The sequence below is a fragment of the Peromyscus leucopus genome, chromosome 2, assembly GCF_004664715.2.
Source record: "Peromyscus leucopus breed LL Stock chromosome 2, UCI_PerLeu_2.1, whole genome shotgun sequence".
Lineage (NCBI taxonomy): Eukaryota > Metazoa > Chordata > Mammalia > Rodentia > Cricetidae > Peromyscus > Peromyscus leucopus.
This window is the reverse complement of record NC_051064.1, coordinates 104,162,349-104,183,358: the sequence shown is the minus strand read 5'-3', so window position 1 is coordinate 104,183,358 and position 21,010 is coordinate 104,162,349. Positions and strand designations below refer to the sequence as shown.

At 46.6% G+C, this 21,010-nt stretch overlaps 1 protein-coding gene across 1 annotated transcript in view; it reads left to right on the top strand.

Moving 5' to 3' along the window:
- The window catches only part of Jak1 (Janus kinase 1), a 116,993-nt gene that overhangs the window by 79,284 nt on the left and 16,699 nt on the right, over positions 1-21,010 (top strand). Inside the window, 8 exon segments of the mRNA XM_037202733.1 lie at positions 1,463-1,575; positions 1,578-1,615; positions 3,814-3,977; positions 5,456-5,795; positions 7,534-7,719; positions 11,547-11,704; positions 14,081-14,204; positions 16,878-17,064. Of these exon segments, the coding sequence (XP_037058628.1) occupies positions 1,463-1,575; positions 1,578-1,615; positions 3,814-3,977; positions 5,456-5,795; positions 7,534-7,719; positions 11,547-11,704; positions 14,081-14,204; positions 16,878-17,064 (1,310 nt within the window).

The following is a 21,010-nucleotide window of genomic DNA, read 5'->3' as shown; positions in this document are numbered from 1 at the left end:
CTTTAAAGTAATGTGTCCATCCTTCCCTTTCCATGGTGACTGCGACTCCTTCATTCGTTCGTTCATCACTTGTTGTTTATCTGTCAAGCACATATTTAGCACCTGCTATATTATAGGCTCTGGGGGTTTGGTGCGGAGCAAGCCAGCTGTGGCCTCTGCTGCCAGGGAGCTCTCACCTTGCCCACACTGTTTCAAGATGTACCTGCTTGTCTCCTGGCCAGCTCAGCTCATCTTGTTCTTTCAGAAGCATCTTGTCTCATCCATGTACCTACTTGCAGTCTGTATTCTAGAACAAGGAATATTCAACTTGTAGCCTGCAGGTTGTGTATACCCCAGGATAAGTTATTATTCTGGCAAGTTACCTATTAAACATGGTGTTAACGGCTCATAATATCACCAGGGATCCATGAGATGTTTACATTTTATTTAAAAACCCAAATAACCGAGTTTAAATCTAGGAGTTGTGAAATGTAGCTCTTAGCAGATGTTTATAGAGGAAAAGAGAAGTATGTGGGGACTGTGAAAGCTACAGTGTAGTTCTGCTTATGACATGTGTCCCACTTCCTGTTGTTTTGTGTTATTGTGGGCAGAGAACTCACAGAGGGCAGAGACTGTGCCTGAGAGCCCTCTTTCTCCTGTCCTGGCCCTTTTGTTGTCTGCCTTTAATAGGAACTCTTTCAGGGTGGGAGTAATTGCTTCTCAGTGACATGGCCTGTTTGGGAGACAGCCCCAGACAGAGCTGAGTCTGCAGCCTGTGACAACGGGGCCAGAGTAGCTCAGCCACTCTCGCACAGCTTACGATCCACCCTGTCTCCCCAGCAGTGACAGACCAAAGTGGTAGTGAGTCAGACTTGGAGTGTCCGGTCACTTCGCCTCAGTGCACTTCAGTTTTCTCCATCTGCCCAAGGAAACGGTGGAGTCGCCCTGGGGTGGTGCTCTTAGGATTAGGTGGTATAAAGCTGTAAAGTGCTGTGCACTTTCATCAGGTCACCACAGCTGATGCTTTTGTATTTCTCTTTTGAAGCCTTGCTCATTGTAAAATGCATCACCAATTCAATAACAGCCAACTGGGACCTAAGAAACACTACTGTGTTAGTGTTGATTGTAGGACAGAACTTGATTTCAGAAATGGTAGGACCAGGAAGAGAAGGACAGCCATGAAGGACTAGAGCTGTAGGGTAGCTGCTAGTTGTAGGCAGCAGGTGTTTTTACCTAGGGAGGTGTGGTCAGTGTTAACAGATGTCAGAAGAGTGTCCTGTGATCACTAGGACATCATCCTCCTGACCCAGAGGAGGTGTTGAGGGACCTTGTACAGCACACTTGGGAGAGTGAGAAGGGTGTTGCTCAGGGTCATGAGGGTTGTAGATGCAAGGCTTGTGCCTTTGGTTTCCACAGCTTCAGCCCAGGCCAGCAGTCCAGGGACTCTTCTGCCGCAGTTGACATTATTCCTACTGTCTTTTAGGTTTTATTTTACCAACTGGCATGGAACTAATGACAACGAGCAGTCTGTATGGCGACATTCTCCAAAGAAGCAGAAGAATGGATATGAGAAGAAAAAGGTTCCAGAAGCTACCCCCTCCTCGATGCCAGTTCACTGGAATATTTGTTTGCGCAGGTAGGAAACTTGAGCTGGGAGGTCTGCAGTTCATGAGGAGAGTGAGAGCAGGTGGGGCTCAGGGTCCTTGGTGGCCCGTTCTGTGATGGTCTTGCCCAGGTGATTGGGAAGGGCAGGTAGCCGGGGAAGGTAGTATGTCAACCAAGGGCTGGCTGCCAGCTGTGGATTTTCCAGGCCAGCCACTTTTCTTTCCCCTACTTTCTGCCACTTTGCTGGCCTCGTACCAATTCGTTTATGTAACACATTTACTGGGTGTCTGTGTCTTGTTTGCTTTATGTGGTTATGTTTGCCAAGACGCTGGGTACTTGAGTGAAACGACATGGTGTCTGTGTGTACCATTGTATACTCAAGGTAGACAACAAGAAAGAGTGAGTTTGTAAATGATACATAGATACACTGCATCAGAAACCGTGGGGCCGGGCATGGTGTCTGGCACCTGCAACTCCAGAACTCCAGAACTCGAAAGACTCCTACTGGGAGTTTGAGGTCAGCCTGGGTTGGCTACTCAATAAGAATCCCTCTTAAAGAAACAGACTTTAGTGATAGAGACTGTGGGGAGGCTTGAACAGGAAGAACTCCTGTTCAAAGAGAGGAAGAGTGTCCAGCTTCAAGGATGACGTCATCCTTGCTTTAGACTCTCACCTTCAGGAAAGCCAGCTTCTCCGCAGAGAGTTCCTTGAGTTAGTTGTATAGACAGTCACAGACTCTCCCTTCTCTTCCCAGGATCTCAGCTTCAGGTTTTCTCTGCTCCTCAAGCATTGTTGGTGTAGATCCTTGTTCATTTTCAAAACTTGGTGTAACTGGCCTGTGACCTTTCTTACTACCTGAAAGAAAAAGTCCTATTGTGGACACAAGGGGACCGCAGCACCCCACCCCCAAACAGAAGAAAACAAGAGCATGGAACTGAAGTACTTTCAGAGAAAATGCGAGTCTCAGTAGAAACCTCTCTTCTCCTCTGTCACTCTCTCTGCAGTAGTGAACGTGGGGGACGGCAATCATACTGTGTTCACTACCTGGCTGCTGTTTTTGTTTTAATATCCAGTTATAATAGTGTTTTCAAAGTTAAATGAAGAATAAACACAAATAGAAAAGAAAAGGAAACCTCTCTGCAGACCCACCTTCACCCAGCAGAGCAGCGGACACCCAGCTTCCTGGAGTGGGATCCCCAGCAGAGAGTTGGCACGGAGGTTGCAGGGTTGGGGCGGTGCCCTGGAGCCAGGGTCAGGCTTATCTCAGCTCTTGGCTCCCACGCCCCTCTTGTATTTGACTTCACTTTTTTGTAAGCATCTAACATGAGTGATTGCAGTTTTTCTTCGTCAGAATGGACCCCCCATGAGGTCAGAAATGTAGTTTCTCCATTGCTAAATCTTTAGTGCCTAGGAGAAGGTCCTGCTCATGATTGCGTTCCTCTCCACCAGGACTAAGGGCTGTTGTGAGGACTAAGGTGAAGTAAAGTAGCAGCTCACACGTCCAGCAGGGAGGTTAGGGGTTAGTGAGTGTGAGCCTGTGCTGGCTCATCATTGCTCTGAACAAGGCTAGTTATGGGTACTGGTTTTTAGTCTTGTTTTGTATTTTGTTTTTAACGTCCCTATAGTTTGTGGAATGCTATACTCTCCCCCCATACGTGAGATAGTGTATTCTGGCGACATTTTCTGTACTAAAAATGTGACTGACACGTGTGGGACAAACTAATGGTTTGTGGTAATGATGCACTGTGGAATGTGACTCCTTCCCCTTTCCCCAGACCCACATCGAAAGGGAGCTGGTGCCCTGCCAACTGCATGCACACAGTCCCTCCACTAGGCTGGCTGGTACATGGCTGTGAAGCTAATGCTGTCGGCCCAGTGTCTTCTGTCTGTTTCTGATGCAGTTCAGACCTGATGTATACTGTGTATGGGCATTGTTTGTGTAGAGAGCCCCATGACAGGGCTTTATGATTTTGTACTCTTCACCGTACCTTGACAAACAAGTACTCGATAAACACTCACTAAATGAAGGAATGAAGTAATCTAGGGAGAACATCTTCTTAACTGCCTTGTGCTCCATTTTAGTGGAAACAGCCTTGATATTGGAGACACTCTGATTCCTTTTCTTGCTGTGTGGCATTTTGACCATCTTGATCCTCTCAGGATCAACATGGGTGGCTCTTGAAGCTTAGGTGGCAGCTCATTTTTTTTTTTCTCTTCTCTGATCCCCAGGGACAGTATGATTTGATCAAATGCCTGGCTCCCATTCGAGACCCCAAGACGGAGCAGGATGGACATGACATTGAGAATGAGTGCCTGGGGATGGCTGTCCTGGCCATCTCCCACTATGCCATGATGAAGAAGCTGCAGTTGCCAGAACTTCCCAAAGACATCAGGTAAGCCTTCCTGCTAGCCTGAGTAGATAGTGGGGACATGTTATTGATTTGGGACATTAGTTTTTGGGGCAGGGTCTTACTTTATGTGGTCTAGGCTGACCTCAAACTCATGATCTTCCTACCTCAGCCTCCCAAATGCTGGTGTTCAGGCATGTTCCATCTCAGCTAGCTGTAATGTTATTTTACATGCATTCATACTTCCTGTTTAACTGCTGCAATGTTTTTCTGATATCTTTCTGCATGATTCAAATCTTTGAATATTTGTACAAAGTACCAGTAAAATTGTGGCCTGGTTTTTTTTTTTTTTTATGCTGTTCAAGACTCTCAGGAATGGGAGCTAGAGTGAAGTTTCTAGGCAGATGAGTGCTCTGCATGCCCTCCATGCTTCCTGTCCTTCCCACAGTGACAATGCTCTCTGTAGGAGCTGCCTTCTGTAGCCTGTACTCAGTGGCCTGGAGCTGATTCTTCTGATGTGAGGAATGGTCAGTTATTAGTTACAGAAATTGCATTAAGATGTGGTTTGAGATTAATATTCAGTCTATGTAATTTCAGCCCATTTGTGAAATTGAATTGCCTTTCCATTCACCAATGAGCCATAAAAGACAACCCCAGCCGAGCATGGTGGTCCATCCCTTTAGTGTCAGCACTTGGGAGGCAGGGGCAGAGGCAGGCAGATTTTTGAGTTTGAGGCCAGCCTGGTCTGTATAGCAAGTTCTAGGACAGCCAAGGCTACATAGTGAGACACTGTCTCAAATAAATAAGAAAAAAAAAGAGGAAAGAAAGAAAAAACAATCCCATTTTTAAGAGCTTATTTGCAAGATACAGCTCAGTGCTAGAGTCTCTTGCTTAGCATCTGTGAGCACTTAGGACCATCCCAAGTACCACAGAAGAGGTACTAACCCTCAGGTGTACCCCTCCAAAATGAAGGGAGGGTTCTTTGTGGCTGTATTATTTATGATAGTGGCATAAATCTCATGAGGTTACTTCTATTTCTATCTCTTTTTTCAATAATTTATTTATTTTTATTTTATGTACATTGGTATTTCACCTGCATGTATGTCTGTATGAAGGTGTTGGGTCTCCTAGGAATGGAGGTACAGACAGTTGTGAGCTGCCATGTGGGTCCTCTGGAAGAACAGTCTGGTTGTTTGTTTGTTTGTTTTTTGAGACAGTGTTGCTCTGTGTAGTTTTGGTGCATGTCCTGAATCTCGCTCACAGAGATCCACCTGGCTCTGCCTCCCAAGTGCTGGGGTTAAAGGCGTGCGCCACCACTGCCCAGCTGAAAGAGCGGTCCTAACCACTGAGCCATCTCTCCAGCCTATCTATGTCTAGCTCTTTGTAATTGTCTACATCCATGGTCCCCTGGGATTAGATCCTGTTTTCTCATTTGCCTATACATACAAGGAATGTCATAGAGACATATTTCTAATCATTTCTTGCTAACTTGTATGTAAAAGTTTTTTTCTATTTTCTTTTAGCTACAAGCGATATATTCCAGAAACACTGAATAAATCCATCAGACAGAGGAATCTTCTTACTAGGATGAGAATAAATAATGTTTTCAAGGATTTCCTGAAGGAATTTAACAACAAGACCATCTGTGACAGCAGTGTGTCCACACATGACCTGAAGGTGAAATACCTGGCGACCTTGGAAACGTTGACAAAACATTATGGAGCTGAAATATTTGAGACTTCTATGCTACTGATTTCCTCAGAAAATGAACTGAGTCGCTTCCCTTCGAATGACAGTGGCAGTGTTGTCTATGAAGTCATGGTGACTGGAAATCTAGGGATCCAGTGGCGGCAGAAACCAAATGTAAGTGGCTGTGGGTGTCTGATGAAGGGGAAGAGAAGCCGTCACTGGTGTGTGCTCTGGAGCCTGTCGGGATCACTTGTTTGTGTGACCTCACCCTATAGGCTAAATTCAGTCACCTTGGCTGGAGGCCGTGGATTACTCATCCCTCACATCCTAACTAGCCATAGTTGAGGCAAGAACTGAACCTCGGCAGGCTTTTGACTTCACAGAATAGATAACTGCACTTGTGTCATGAGGCTTTATTGAGGTGTATGTTTTGTTGTAGTGGGGATGGAATCCAGGGCCCGGAGCATGCTACGCACCCCCCACTTGGTGTCATTACAGGGCTGGAGTCAGATCTAGGGCCTCACATGCTGGGCAAGTGCTCTGCTGCAAACTATATCCGAAGCCGTTGGTCTTTGCCAAATGAGGTAAAGACAGAAGTTTAAACCTAAGAGACATGTTCAAATTCCGCCTCCACTCCTATGGTTACGTGGCCTTAGGAGGGTTATTCTACCCATATAGGTACATAGGTCTCATCTGTTAGGGAGAGTCTCATCTGTTAAGTTGTCCCTTAGTACCTGGGGGCAGCTATTGTCTCATGATTCTGTGCAGTACCAAAATCTGTGGATGCTCATGTCTCCTAGATAATGATACAGTATTTATTTATTTAGCCTTCTGTGTACATTTGTTACATCTAGATTGCCTAATAATACCTAAGTTATGTAAATCCTACATAACTAGTTAAACACTGAACTATTTGGGGACAGTGACAAGAAAAGAGTGCAGGTGGGCACAGACACAGCATCACAGGCCTGGCAGTTTGCTCACTGGCCATTGAATCTTTGCTCACAGAGCTGGTGGATGTAGAACCCGTGAAGTCAGTGGGCTGACTACAGCTACTGTTGTTGAGAGAACTAGATGGATGGCATGTGGGCACAGACCCCGACTGATAATAACTGTTGATTGAATTACTGTAGCTGCATAGTTACTACTGCAAGTAATGATATTAAATGTAAGGTTCCTTTTTCTCCCCATGCTTTATTTTCATGCTAAAATAACAATACCACATTACCAAGGGCTTTCTGCATAGTAGGTAAAGTATAGATAGGCATGTGCCTAGTCTCATGAAGATTAAAAGTTGATATTTTATGGCTGGGGAAATAGTGACTCAGAGATGGTCTGACTAGTTAAGTAACTGGTACAGACAGGAAGTTAATGTGGAATCTGTTCTGCAGAGCTCGTGCTAGTCAACTAGATTAACTCTTGCAGCTGTGTATTCTTCAGTGTGTCAGTTGCTAAAATATGGATTCATATCATCTCTTGCAAAGCCTCACTATTATAAAGTCAAAACATTGGCAGCAGGAGGAACTTGAGTTTTGCCCATTTGTGTTGGGCAGATCTGCTCTCTGCCTATGCTGACGCACACTGTTAGTCTGGAAGTAAGGAGGCCTGTGGTTGGTGCATGTGTGCCCATTATGTCCTCTCCAGCTTCAGCATGCGCGTTGTAAACTGTGGAAGCACTTTAATCTGGGTGCTCTTTAGGGATTATTGGAGAATGAAATCCCAAGACTCTCTGATAGACAGGGCTCCATCATTTGTCTCTAAGCCAGTGGTCTCTGAGTTGCTCTGACTCTGGGGATGCTGACTTTCTCTTCCATGGGCCTTGGCTCTTTACAAAACTGCTTGAAGCACTGGCCTTTGACCAACAGAAAATGAGAAAGCTAGCTAAATCCTGTCACTTTTGCTATCTTATCAGGTTGTTCCCATTGAAAAGGAAAAAAATAAACTGAAGCGGAAAAAACTGGAATATAAACACAAGAAGGATGAAGAGAGAAATAAAGTCCGGGAAGATTGGAACAATTTTTCCTATTTCCCCGAAATCACCCACATTGTAATAAAGGAGTCTGTGGTCAGCATTAACAAGCAGGACAACAAGAACATGGTAAGTCTGCTCAGGAGCTGCTCAGTCTGGCTGTGCTGATGAGAGAGGGGACACTGCTGAGGATGGCTCTGGGGCCTAGGATTTCCAGAGTGCCGGTCCCAGTTCAAGGTCTGGTGATGGTCCCCCCCCCCCCTTTTTTTTTTTTTTTTTGGTTTTTCGAGACAGGGTTTCTCTGTGTAGCTTTGCGCCTTTCCTGGGACTCACTTGGTAGCCCAGGCTGGCCTCGAACTCACAAAGATCCACCTGGCTCTGCCTCCCGAGTGCTGGGATTAAAGGCGTGGGCCACCACCGCCTGGCTTGTAATGGTCCCTTTTAAGCCAGAAGTCCCATTACCAGGCTCAGTGCGTCAGCATTAGACTGGCACATCCCAGGACCGTGCTTGGTTCTTGCAAATGTCCATCTGCTTTAGGGTTTTGAACCACCCAGTGACGTTTCAGTGTTAACATTTAGTTTACAAAAACGAGTGACAAGGAGCCAGAGAGATGGCTCAGCTGTTCAGAGCAACTAAATAAGACAGTTATCCTTTCAGAGGACCCCAGTTTAGACCCCAGCGTTCATGTCCTGTGATTCAAAACCAGCTCTAAGAAATCCAGTGCCTTTTTCAGGTCTCTGTGGACACCTACACACACACACACACACACACACACAGACACAGACACACACACACACACACACACACACACACACACCATGTGGATAGGAAAGAAACAGAGTTAAATCAACCCTGTATACCTACACACACACACACACACACACACACACACACACACACACACACACACACACCATGTGGATAGGAAAGAAACGGAGTTAAATCAACCCTGTATTTATTTTACCATGTTAGTGTGGTGGCCAGAGGTGCATGGAGGTCTGTCCTAGAAAAGAGCCTGCTACGTGATGGCCCCGCCCTGGGACTGGTACCTGACTTCTTCCTTAGATTGTTCTGCCAGTCTAATGCCTCCCAGTCTCCACCTCCCTAGGGAGTCTATACCTCTCAGGAGTGTCTTAAGAGCCTGGTCCACTGCACAACCAGACCCACGTTCCCAAACCCAGGAACTACCAACTTCCCACCTTCTCAGTACTCTAGACAAGGAGCAGGAGGCGTGAGGAGAGGGGCTCTGCAAGGACCGGGGTCCCTGCCTTCCCTGCTCATGTACTAGATCCCCACAGCAGAGCTGGATCCAACACCTGACTTCTTTGCCTTTTATTTTGTTTTCTGGTCCTTCTGTCTTTCTGCTGTCTGGGCCACCCTGTGTATCATCATCAGTCCCTAAAGTTTATTACTGTAGGCTCTGGTTCATCTCCAGTCCATGTTAACCATAAATTAATCTCTGATTTTAAAAGGAAAAGATAGAGCTCCCAAAGGCTGCCAGGCAGCTGCTCTGCTGAGCTGGGTGGGTCACCTGAGATAAATGGTGGGGAGCCACACTTGGCACACGATTACACTTGAGGCAAGTGGCAGGCCACAGAAGAGCCCTGCCAGGGTGTCGGGCACACCCAGGGACTCTGGGAGAGCAGAGAGAATGTCACCTCACTGGAGGACACAGCCTAAACAAGCAGGCCGGCTCGGCAGGGAAAGTGGTGGCTGCTCGGCCAGATAAACATGTTTTTGTTGTGGGAAGTCACCTCTGATGTCACATGTTGAGGACAGGCATGTTACAGAGTGGAGGGCATCAGCACCAGGGAAATACCTTGTTTTCCTAAAACAGTGTCAGAAAGATAACACACAACTCAAAGGAAAAAAGCCTGCTGAAGCAGCTCAGGACCCAGGTCACATCTCCTCTCTAGAGGCTGCCTTTCTGACAGCCTTCTGGAAAGCAGTGTGACAGCAGATGCAAAGTCCTTGAAAATATTCCTGTGGGTCTCCATTTAGGTCCCAGGGAACATGTTTTCCAGAAACCATGTGAGATGCAGATAGATAGTGGCTTATAAGTAAGTTCATCAGTATTTACAGTGTCAAATACTGCCAACACCCTAGGTATACAAACAGAAGACTCTGGAAAGTGATCAGTTCATCCGAGTAGTGAGACATTACATAACTAAACTGTTAAAACAAAAAAGAAAACTCTGTAAATGGAATAAAAATAGAATGTAAATATTGATCTGTAAGCTAGTACTGATAGACTTCACCAGGTTTTTGGAGGTTAGCATGTATGTGCATATGCCGTTAGAGCAAATGATCCATCTTCACGGTCACCTGTTTGTGGTAAGATGGTGAGTGGCTGTCATTTTCTTTGTCTACCTTCCTCCTTTTCAAACATTAAAACAAATAACTTTATCAGGAATAAAAATGTAGTTAAAGTGAACAGTTGGTGAGATGGTTCAGCAGGTATAGACACTTGGCCACCAAGCCTGAAGACCCGAGTTCAATCCCAGGAGCCACACACAGTAGAAGGAGAGAACTGACTCCAGAAAGTTGTTCTCTTACCTCCACACGTGCACTGTGGCATGCATGTGTTCATGCACACACATATGCATGCACACACAAATAAATCTAATAAAAATTTTAAGAAGTAAAGAGAGAAATAGAAGTGTTGAGAGATGGTGGGGGAAAAGGAGGGAGAAGCATGTTATTGATACCTCACCCCAGGTTGTAGATTGTGGTGAAGAGCCTGTGTTTTTGCATCTTTTCTCAACCTGTGGGTCACGACCCCTTTGGAATTCAAACAACTCTTTCATGGGGTGCCTAAGACAATCTGCATATCAGATATTTATTTACATTATGATTCATAACAGTAGCAAGATTAGAGTTATGAAGTAGTGATGAAGATAATTTTATGGTTGGGGTCACCACAACATGAGGAACTGTATTAAGGTGTTGCTGTTGCTCAAATCTTAAATGGTCTTGTAATAAAAACCCATAGCTTGGTATTGGGGTAAACGCTGAAAGATCAGAGAGACAAAGGAACAAGTCACTGCCACGTCTCACCTCTAACTCCTCAGCCTGAAAAACCTCAGCTGAAAAAGCCTCTAGCTGGAAGGGATGCTTCTGCTGAAAAACCCTTAGTTCCTGTCTCCTCATGCCTTACATACCTTTCTCTGCCCAGCCATCACTTTCTGAGATTAAAGATGTGTGTGCTTCCCAGTACTGGGATTAAAGGTGTGTGCCACCACTGCCTGGCTCTGTTTTCTCTCCTAGACTGAGTCAATCTCATGTAGTCCAGACTGGCTTTGAGCTCAGAGGTTGCAGCATCAGGAAGGTTGAGAACCAGTGCTGTAGAAGAACTGTTAGATGTAGGGGTGTCAGTTCAGTTTCAAATGGGGACCTGAGACTGCTGGAGAGAGCCATGGGGACTTGTATGGTATTTTACAGAGGCACAAAGAGGTTAAGTAACCTGTTAAGGACACATAGATTCTTGGTTAAAATATGTGAAATTGCCACTAGTTGACCATTTTGAATATAAAAACAGCGAATTGGCTATGTTTGAGCCTAGTATAGTAGAGATGCTGTGAACCCGAGGAGGCAGGCTGCAGAGCCTGTGATTCACTGCTGTGCCCTCTGCCCACCTGAGAACATTCCTGCTCTCTGTCTCCACTCTTTGAGCAGGCAGTACTTGGCTGCTGGTCTTTCACGAAAGCAGAATGCCAGCAAGCTGCCAAGTCTTGCTCTGATTGTGGGTTCTCTCTGCATCTCCCACACACCTCTCCTGCTGCTCAGGTTTCTGCTGTCAGGAGACGAAGGTGCTTGTATGCCAGGTGGGGCCTGCTTCAGCCAGCTGCCTCCCTGCTCTAGAGCATTTGGACTTTGCTTCTCAAAGGTATCTGCAGGGAGGTGCCAGCCACATCTGGATAGTGATGTAACTGTGCTATGTCTTCTCTCTCACCAGGAACTGAAACTCTCTTCTCACGAGGAGGCCTTGTCCTTTGTGTCCCTGGTAGATGGCTACTTCCGGCTCACAGCAGATGCCCACCATTTCCTCTGCACTGATGTGGCTCCCCCACTGATTGTCCACAATATACAGAATGGCTGTCATGGACCAATCTGGTTGGTTCAAGAATGCTCTTAATTACATTTGGTGTGCAAAGAGTCCAGGTTTTAGAGGTAGAAAGTCTAGTCCCCTTAGCTCTACGTGTGCCAGTTGTTGAGGGTGGGGCAGTTGGCTGGTGGCTGGCACTCGGAGGCACCTTTTCCTTACTGTGCTCACTGATCTTCCATCAGCCCTTGCTGTCATTTCCTGCCATGACTCTTACAGCATGCCTGACTACTCCCTTAATTGGTATAGCTCAACCCCTTCACTTCTCCATAGCCAGCTTCTATCATCCTGTCCAATACTGTGCACTTCAAGGGAGACAGGATGCAGATCTGGAAATCTTAGGAATTGTCTTCATCTGTATTCCATGTGCCATGTTTTCCCCTTTCTTCCCATCGTGGTTACCCGAGAGAATAGTTTGGTGGTGTGGTCACTGGCCGAGAGAGAGAGGCTCACAGCCTGGGGAGACAGGCACATGAGGAGTTGCAGAGCACGGAGCTGGCCACCCTAAAAGCATCTTTCTCTGGTGTTCCAGTTTCTTTGAGCCTCCAGACACTGGCACTGGCTTTTCCTGATGTGAGGAATGCCCTTCCTCTAGGGCAGTGGTTCTCAACCTTCCTCATGCAACCCTTTAATACAGTTCTTCATGTTGTGGTGACCCCCAACCATAAAATTATTTTGTTGCTATTTTATAACTGTAATTTTGCTACTGCTATAAATCAAAATGTAAATACCTGGTATGTGAACCCCCAAATGGGTAGTGATCCACACATTGAGAACCACTGCTCTAAGGTCTCCACAGCCCTTCCTTCCTTCCTTCCTTCCTTCCTTCCTTCCTTCCTTCCTTCCTTCCTTCCTTCCTTCCTTCCTTCCTTCCTTCCTTCCTCCCTCCCTCCCTCCCTCCCTCCCTCCCTCCCTCCCTCCCTCCCTCCCTCCCTTCCTTCAGGTGTTAGCTACTGCCTTGTCTGAGAAGTCTTTTCTAATCACCTTATATAAGGTGACAACATCCTGTGCCCTCCTATTCCTCCCTCTGAGTATTGTGTTCTGCTCTGCTTTCCTTCAGTGGTGCTCACTACCTCCTTACCACCAATGTTTAGTTGTTTTTTTTTTTTTTTTTTTTTTTTTTTTTTTTCCCAAGACAGGGTTTCTCTGTGTAGGAGCCTGTCCTGGATCTCGCTCTGTAGCCCAGGCTGGCCTCAAAACTCACAAAGATCCATCTGCCTCTGCCTCCCGAGTGCTGGAATTAAAGGTGTGTGCCACCACCGCCCAGTCCAATGTTTAGTTTTATGTCCACGTTTCCTGTTTGACTTGCCTCTCTTCCCAGAGAATGAGCCTCCTAAGGCAGTCAGAACCATGTCCACATTGCTTACTGCTGTTTCGGCATGCGCAGCAAGGACATGGAGTAAGAGTGAAGGGGTAAATGGTGTATGTTTGTGGGCGGCTGAGATCTATTCAAATTGGATTAAGCATTGAAGAGTCAGTGATGGTTTGCCAGGTCTCAAAGAGGGACCAATAGGAGCGAAGGTATGGAGATATCAATGACCATATGGTGTAGGTGGAAAGTTCTTGAAGTCTCTGCTCCTCTTCCTCCTCCTCCTCTTCTTCTTTTTATTTATTTATTTTTTTTGAGGGGGTTGGTTTCTAAGATAGGGTTTCTCTGTGTACCCTGGCTGTCCTGGAACTCACTCTGTAGCCCAGGCTGGTCTCAAACTCAGAGATCCACCTGCCTCTGCCTCTCGAGTGCTGTGATTAAAGGTGTGCGCCACCACCGCCTGGCAAGTCTCTGCTTTTCTAAAGCACCCTGACCACACTAGTCCTCTTTCCACCAACGCTTGTCAGCATGCTTCCCTGGCACAGTGTTCTGTGCCCTCTGCGTATCACGACTCACTACATTGGGGAGTACAAAGAGTGTAAGGCATGTTCTCCTCTGCTCTTTCACTCATCACTGAGCTATTTATTTATTCGGCTCGTTACTGAATAAGCACTTACTGTGAGCCGGGCCTGTTGTGAGGCCACTGCAGTAAACAAAGTGGACCCACCTGCCCTCCTTAGCCAGGCTCCTTTCCAGTTAGAGTGAGGAGCTGGAGAGGGCCTGGCATGGGACTCGGGCTGCTGCTGTATCCTTGGCATTCTTCTGCTGAGACATGGAGACAGTGTCTTTGGAGAACTTGGGGACAATCAAGCAGACCTCTGTGTGTTGGGGGACAGTAGGTGAGTTCTAGGCCTTGGATACTCAGGGTGTCTCAAGTTCCTCCATATTGTCACATGATTCATGCCATGTCAGAGAGGACTTTAGGACCGGAAGCTTGCACTAGTGCAGGGGAGTGGCTGTCCCTGGGAGTTGAAGTGCTGTGCTGTGAGCCTCTGTCCCTTCCCTCTTCTCTCTCCAGCACAGAATATGCCATCAATAAGCTGCGGCAAGAAGGGAGCGAGGAGGGGATGTACGTGCTGAGGTGGAGCTGCACCGACTTTGACAACATCCTCATGACTGTCACCTGCTTTGAAAAGTCTGAGGTCAGTCAGGACACAGGTGTGGGCCAAGAGATGCAGCCACAAGGTATCTGCCCATCGCCACCCAGCCCAGGAGCTGTGGCAGAGAGGAACCCCTGGGTCTAGGAGCAAGTCTCTGGTAGTCTGGCAAGGATATCCTGTCTGATAGGACTCTCAATAGCCAAGACCCTGTCTCCTTGCTTGTGGCCAGTCCTCCCTCCCTCTTCTTTTCTCCCCTCCTCCCCTCCTTCCTTCCCTCTCTCCCGCTTTCCACCCTCTTCCCTTCTCTTCTGCCTTCTCTTGACAGAACTGTAGCTCTGGAAGGTGGAACATGACCAGAAAATTGCCTCCCATCAGGCACATGTGAACGTCAGCAGAATTATCTGGAGTGGCTTCCTTTATACTCAATGGCAGAATCATCAGACATAGATCTATGTTTGCCTGTGGCATTCTCTGGTGTAGACTAGTATTAAAAGACCACCTCATCAACAGGCCTGTTTTCCCCAGCAGTAGTTTTGAGCATTTTGACATAAATTGCTCTCCCAAAGGGTATACCATATAAACATCCAGATGTGGCTTCAAACCAAGAATGAAGTGAGAGAAATGAAGACATGTATGGTTTTAAGATTGCTGACTCATGATCCCTCAAGTGCCTTTGTTATTCATGCAACTTTTTAGAATGCTAAGTGGAGTGTGTTAGAGGTTAGTGATGGTGATTAGTGAGAGGATTTGTTTGTTTGGGGTTGGAGTTCTGTGGTTTGTTTTTTTGAAACAGGGTCTCTATGTAGCTGTCACTGTCCTGAAACTTGCCACGTAGACCAGGTTGGCCTTGAACTCATGGAGATTGGTAGCCTCTACCTCCTGAGTGATGGAATTCAAGGTATGAATCCCACCATGCCTGATGAAGATAATGAGTTTTACAGTGTTAGTCTACAGTAAGTCTTCCAGGAATATGAAGCTCACCTAGACCGGAAAAACGAGTGGGGAAAGCCGACCAGATGGAGGCCAGGCCTTAGCATATGGTAGAAATCAGACAAAGGAGAGAAGTACCAGAGAGCCCTGGGGTTGGGCTCTGTCAGGAGTGGAAGGAGGAAGTCACATAAGGAACCCCGTGATGCCAGGAGCCCTGGACAAAGTTTCAGGAGTGTTCCTGAACAGATGGAGCTCAGTGGTTCAGAACTTGTCAGGCTTGGTACTTTCACAGGATGCCTGCTTTCATTTGCTCATCAGTCTTTGGAGAAAGTTTAATAGGATGGATGTCTCTGTAAGATAGCCCCGCCTCCTAAGTAGAATCAACCTAGGTCAGTGTTTGAGTAACACAGCCTAGTTGGTCAAGTTACCTGGAGGAAAGAACAGTCACAAAGAGGATTGTTTATTTCATCCGACGAGGCACAGGGCTAACATTTTACATACCTGCAGTTGGTTAAAGCTTACAGAGTCCATATGACAGGTGGTGCTATCTTCATTGTATGGGTTTGTATGGATGAAGTAACCTTGTGGATGTTGATGTTTTAAATATCATGTCCCAATTTACACCATAAGGAGATCTTCCTGGCACAAATCCTCGATATCTTTCTTTGTATAAGAAGATCCCGTGGAAGAAAGCTGCTCAGACTCTTTTTGTGGAATTATGGACTGGATGGACAGCCAGACACCAGCTCCCACTTTTGCTTCTCCCTGGGCTGGTTCATGGTGTGCCAGGGCACACTCTGAAAGAGTTCTGGGTGAATTTAGCTATCACGGTTCTTACTCCATACATAGTATAGGATAATCTTTAGGAAGTGCTAAGGCTTTTTCTTCTTCTAAAATTAGCATATATTATACACAATAATGACTTTGTTATATCTTCATGTATGTATATATTTGATCATATTTACCCCTCATAACCAATCCTTCTTCCTTTCTTGCCCCTTCCAACTCCTGCCAATCTCTTTCTTCTCTGAAAGTCCTTCTGTTGTGATGTCTTTTTTTTGGATGATCAACTGAGTTCAATTAGGATTGCTTATAGGATCACAGGCACAAGTAGCTATACCATGAAGCTGTACCACATAGCTATACTGTACGAGGATCTATACCCCCCAAAAAATACCTCTTCCTTCCACAGCAGCTGTTAACTGGATGTATAGCCTTGGGAGGGATAGAGTCTCCTGATCCCTCCTGCCTCCATGATAAAATGTTAACCAGCTCAGTCTTGTCCTGACAGTCACAGCTACTCAGAGTTCACGAGGGCAGTAGCCTTGTTGTGCCAGGAAGAAAGTGTTCTGCAACACTCCACCTCTCCCTCCTCCTCTTACATTTTTTCTGCCCCTTTTTCCATCATGTTCCGTGAACCAGAGATGACATGGCATAGATACTCATGTGGAGATCGGCTTTCAACAATCGGTATTCTGAGAAGTGTCAAGTTTTTAAAACTATGCAACAATCATGGACATTTTCATGACCTTCATCTTACAGGTCATTTCTGTGAGATGTAACAACACTTCTGTAGCTGTAAGGTCTCCGTACGCTGATGTAGTAACTCCCTTTATCAGTGCCTTTTCCTGGCACTGCTCATTATTGACCTCCTGGTTGGTTGGTTTGTTGGTGGAGTTTATTTGGGGATATTTTTAGATGTATAGTTCCTACACTTGCTCAGTGCTCCCTACCATTAACATCACCTGACCCCATTCTAAACAGGATTGTTTTTCTGAATGGCAGGTATTGGGTGGCCAGAAGCAGTTCAAGAACTTTCAGATCGAGGTGCAGAAGGGCCGCTACAGCCTGCATGGCTCTGCCGACCACTTCCCCAGCCTGAGAGACCTCATGAACCACCTCAAGAAGCAGATCCTGCGCACGGACAATATAAGCTTCGTGCTCAAGCGCTGCTGTCAGCCTAAGCCCCGAGGTTTGTCTCTGCTGGAGCCAGGCTGTCCCCCTCTGAGATGCCCTTTGCCACTTCACGATGCTTTATCCATGTGGACCAAAGGATGCTGTCTGGGTTAGAGGAACTATAGCCCTAGGTGGTTTTCTCTGAGCTCTGCTGCAGGTCTGTCCTCATGTCAAGTCTCATCCTTCTGGTAAAGCAGTTCTCAACCTATGGGTTGCAACCCTTTGGGGGGTCGAATGACCCTTTCACAGAGGTCACACATCAGATATCCTGCATATCAGAGATTTACAGTATGTGGCTGGAGTTATTCTGCCTGGCCCACAGTCAGGACAAATCTTTGTCACCCGCCAGTCCCACAGTCGCTCAGACCCAACCAAGTAAACACAGAGACTTATATTGCTTACAAACTGTATGGCCGTGGCAGGCTTCTTGCTGTTTTTATATCTTAACCCATTTTTATAAATCTATACCTTGCCACATGGCTGGTGGCTTACTGGCGTCTTTACATGCTGCTTGTCCTCGTGGTGGCTGCAGTGTCTCTCTCTTCAGCCTTCCACTTCCCAGAATTCTCCTCTCTCCTTGTCCCACCCTACTTCCTGCCTGGCAACCTACTTCCTGCCTGGTCACTGGCCATCAGTGTTTTATTTATATAGAGCAATATCCACAGCAACAGTATGATTCATAACAGTAGCAAAATTACAGTTGTGAAGCAGCAATGAAATAATGTTATAGTTGGGGGTCAGCACACCATGAGGGAGTGTATTAAAGAGTCGCAGCATAGGAAGGTTGAGACCCACAGCTCTAGTGCCAGTGTTGTATGTAGAACAGACACACACCTCTCCTCACCACTCCAGTGAGGTTGCAGAAAGATTGCTTGGGAATAATTGGCAGGGGCTCTTTGTTCTTTGAGTGGAGTGGCTCGAGCACTCACCTGTCTTCAGTTTAGGTATCAGACAAATGTGGCGTGTCTGGGGGCCAAAGAACTGTGTTAGATGGGAAGACCCAGGCCCTGTTCTCTGAGATTATGTAGTCTAGTGCAGATAATGTTACAGATCACTGAGGCTACCTCAATAGTGATGGGTGATAGATACCATACCCTTGGGTGAAAAAAATAGTTAAAATCTCTGAGTCGTGTGGCATGGCAGCAGGAGGCAGATCTTGAGCTAAGTGTTGGGTGATAGTAGGAAGGAGTCACAGCTTTGAGTGTTTATGAAATAGTGTGCCAGGCCAGGGCAGGTGCTGCAGAAAGCTTCTAGAGGGCCATTGTGAAGCAGAGAAGGAAGGAAGGAGAAATGGGACTGAGGAGAGCAGATTTGCGATTATAGGAGGCCTTGGCTGCTATACCAAGGATCTGGGACCTTCTCCTGCAAGCAGATGGCTAGGTAGAAGGATCAGGAATTAAAACTCAGGCGAGGGTCCAGGGACTGCCCTGCTTTTGGTTACACTCCGAGAGCAGTATGACTAATGTCCTTGGGTAGACTTGTTGTCTCAGAATGTGAGTGTGGAAGTGGGCTTTGGGGGTTACCTGGCCAAGGGCTCGTCTTGCAGAAGGAGATGAGTCATGGTGAATTGGTCGTCAGAGCCCCGTATATTGGGGTTTTTGTTTCTCCACCCCAAGATGCTGCTTTGCCTTTGCCAGATCTGTGCTGGGAAGTCTCGGGCCTCGAAGAAGATGCAGCTCATTAGCTCTTGACACTAGCCTTGGAACAGGCTCTTTGAGACTATCTTGTTCTTTAAGAGAATTACCTTTGAATTGTCAGGAAAAATAGAAAGGGCCTGGATTCTTGTCAGAATTGCTAGAGATTGAACCCAGGGTCCCATGCACACAAATCAAGTGCCTGCCCTTAGCTAAGCTACACTTGCAGCCCAGGGCTTTGAGTTCCCAATGTGTGAATTCTATTTTAGCCTCAGCAGAAGGTGAGTTCCTGAATATGGTGAAAGAGGAAGGCCTTGTGTTCTTGTTTATCAGATAGGGTTACCTACCAGCCTCAGAGAAGAACTGCAGCCTTTGTTGTTATGCTAGATGATGTGCCACAAAGGGCAAACACCACATCTGCCTCTTGCCATGAGAGCTCAGAGCTCCCAGCGGTCCTGTTTACTTCCATGCTGCATGTTAAAACAGATCTTCCTTCCCTAGGGATTGTGCTCTATGGGAGAACACAGCATCCATAGGAATGGAGAAGGCTGGAGACGAGGATGTGCTTTCCTTATAGGGTCCCTGTACAGAGTTCTGATGTAGATATCACCTCTAACAGCATAGATCTGGAAGCCAGTAGCTGTGGAGGGAATAGCATAGGAACAGAGCTGAACACCTCTTGTGTGGCTTCTCCTGAGGATCTTCTGAAACCGAGCACTGAAGGTGTCTCCTGTCTCCTTTTCTCACTTGTTTATGAACTCTCAAGACAAAGTCTGGGTTTCACTCACTGCTCTGTGACTCATGGGAAGCCCAGGATGCACACAGAATCATGTGCAGTAGTGTCCATCAGATGATAATTTTGGAATAGCTTCCACTTTAGCAGTAGCTACTATGTTCCAGGTAGTTTAGTGACTATTTTACAATTGTTTTCCCCACATAGGAAGTTGGTTTCAGGGACATTCAGTGACTTGCTCAAGGCTCCAGAGCTAATGCCATCAGTAGTAGTTGGAGTAGTAGCAGTGGATAATAATAATGACTACTAACACTTAGTAAGTGTTCGGTCTGCCAGTTGGAAGGCCTTATATGATGTATGCCATTTAATTGTCAGAATAATCTAGGATGCCTTTGTCCCTATTGCACTTGGCTAACACCTAAGTGGAGGAAGAATGGAGATGTGAACACACACTGTCTCACCCGAATCCACTGATTTTTTTATCTCTCTATTCCATCTGTGTGCCTGATAAGGAGGGGCAGGTACCATGGTGACCCAACTCTGTGGAGGGAGGGAAGACTGAGGGAACCCAGTGTGGAGCCTCCTCATGTTGGTTCTTAGAGCTTGCCTGCCTCTGCCACTTGCAGATTAAAGAAGTCAGGAAAGTGTGATGCAAGAGTGTCATTTCAGGTTGCTCAGTTTCTCTGCTCTTTTGACTGTAGGGTTCCCAGAGCCAAACACTTTGATCTGGGTTTCATACTGGAACATACAACTCTTCGTGTAATAAAGCCAGGGGGAAGACAGGAGGCCAGCCAGCAGCATATGATAGACAGATTAGCCCTTGGTTAGGCCCAGTGCCTAGCTCCACACTCTATGGAGCCTCTCAGTGCCCATACTTCTGCATCCTCCTCAGTACAGGAGTGCACGCTGCTGCTTTCCACTCAGTTGCCCCTTGTGGGGGACAGCTGCATTCTGATGTACAAGGCTAGAGCATTTGGATGAAAGACAAGGATGGTGGTTGATCATGACAGTTGCTGCCAGTGGTGGAGCCTTTGATGAAACTAAAGGAAGCTGTTCTGGGCATGGTCTCATCTGTCCCACTTAACAACCTGAGGAGGACACAGTGTTCTCATACAAAACATGCTCATGGCAGTTAAGTGCACCCCCCCCCCATCTTACCTAGTGCAGGCACACACCCAGATAATCAAGCCATGAGCCACTCTAGATCCATGCTTCTGTCTGATTCCCAGAGTGTATGCCACCAACCTCTGTCTGCATGTCACCAGACAAATAGACTCATTGCATATGATACCTTTCCTTCCTCAGTGTAGCTGGAGTTTTCCTGCCTTGCCCACAGTCAGGACAAATCTTTGTCACCCACCAGTCCCACAGCCGCTCAGACCCAACCAAATAAACACAGAGACTTATATTGCTTACAAACTATATGGCCATGGCAGGCTTCTTGCTAACTGTTCTTATAGCTTAAATTAATCCATTTCCATAAATCTATACCTTGCCATGTGGCTCGTGGCTTACTGGCGTCTTCATATGCTGCTGGTCATAGCGGCGGCTGGCAGTGACTCCCTGCCTCAGCTTCTGCTTCCCAGAATTCTCCT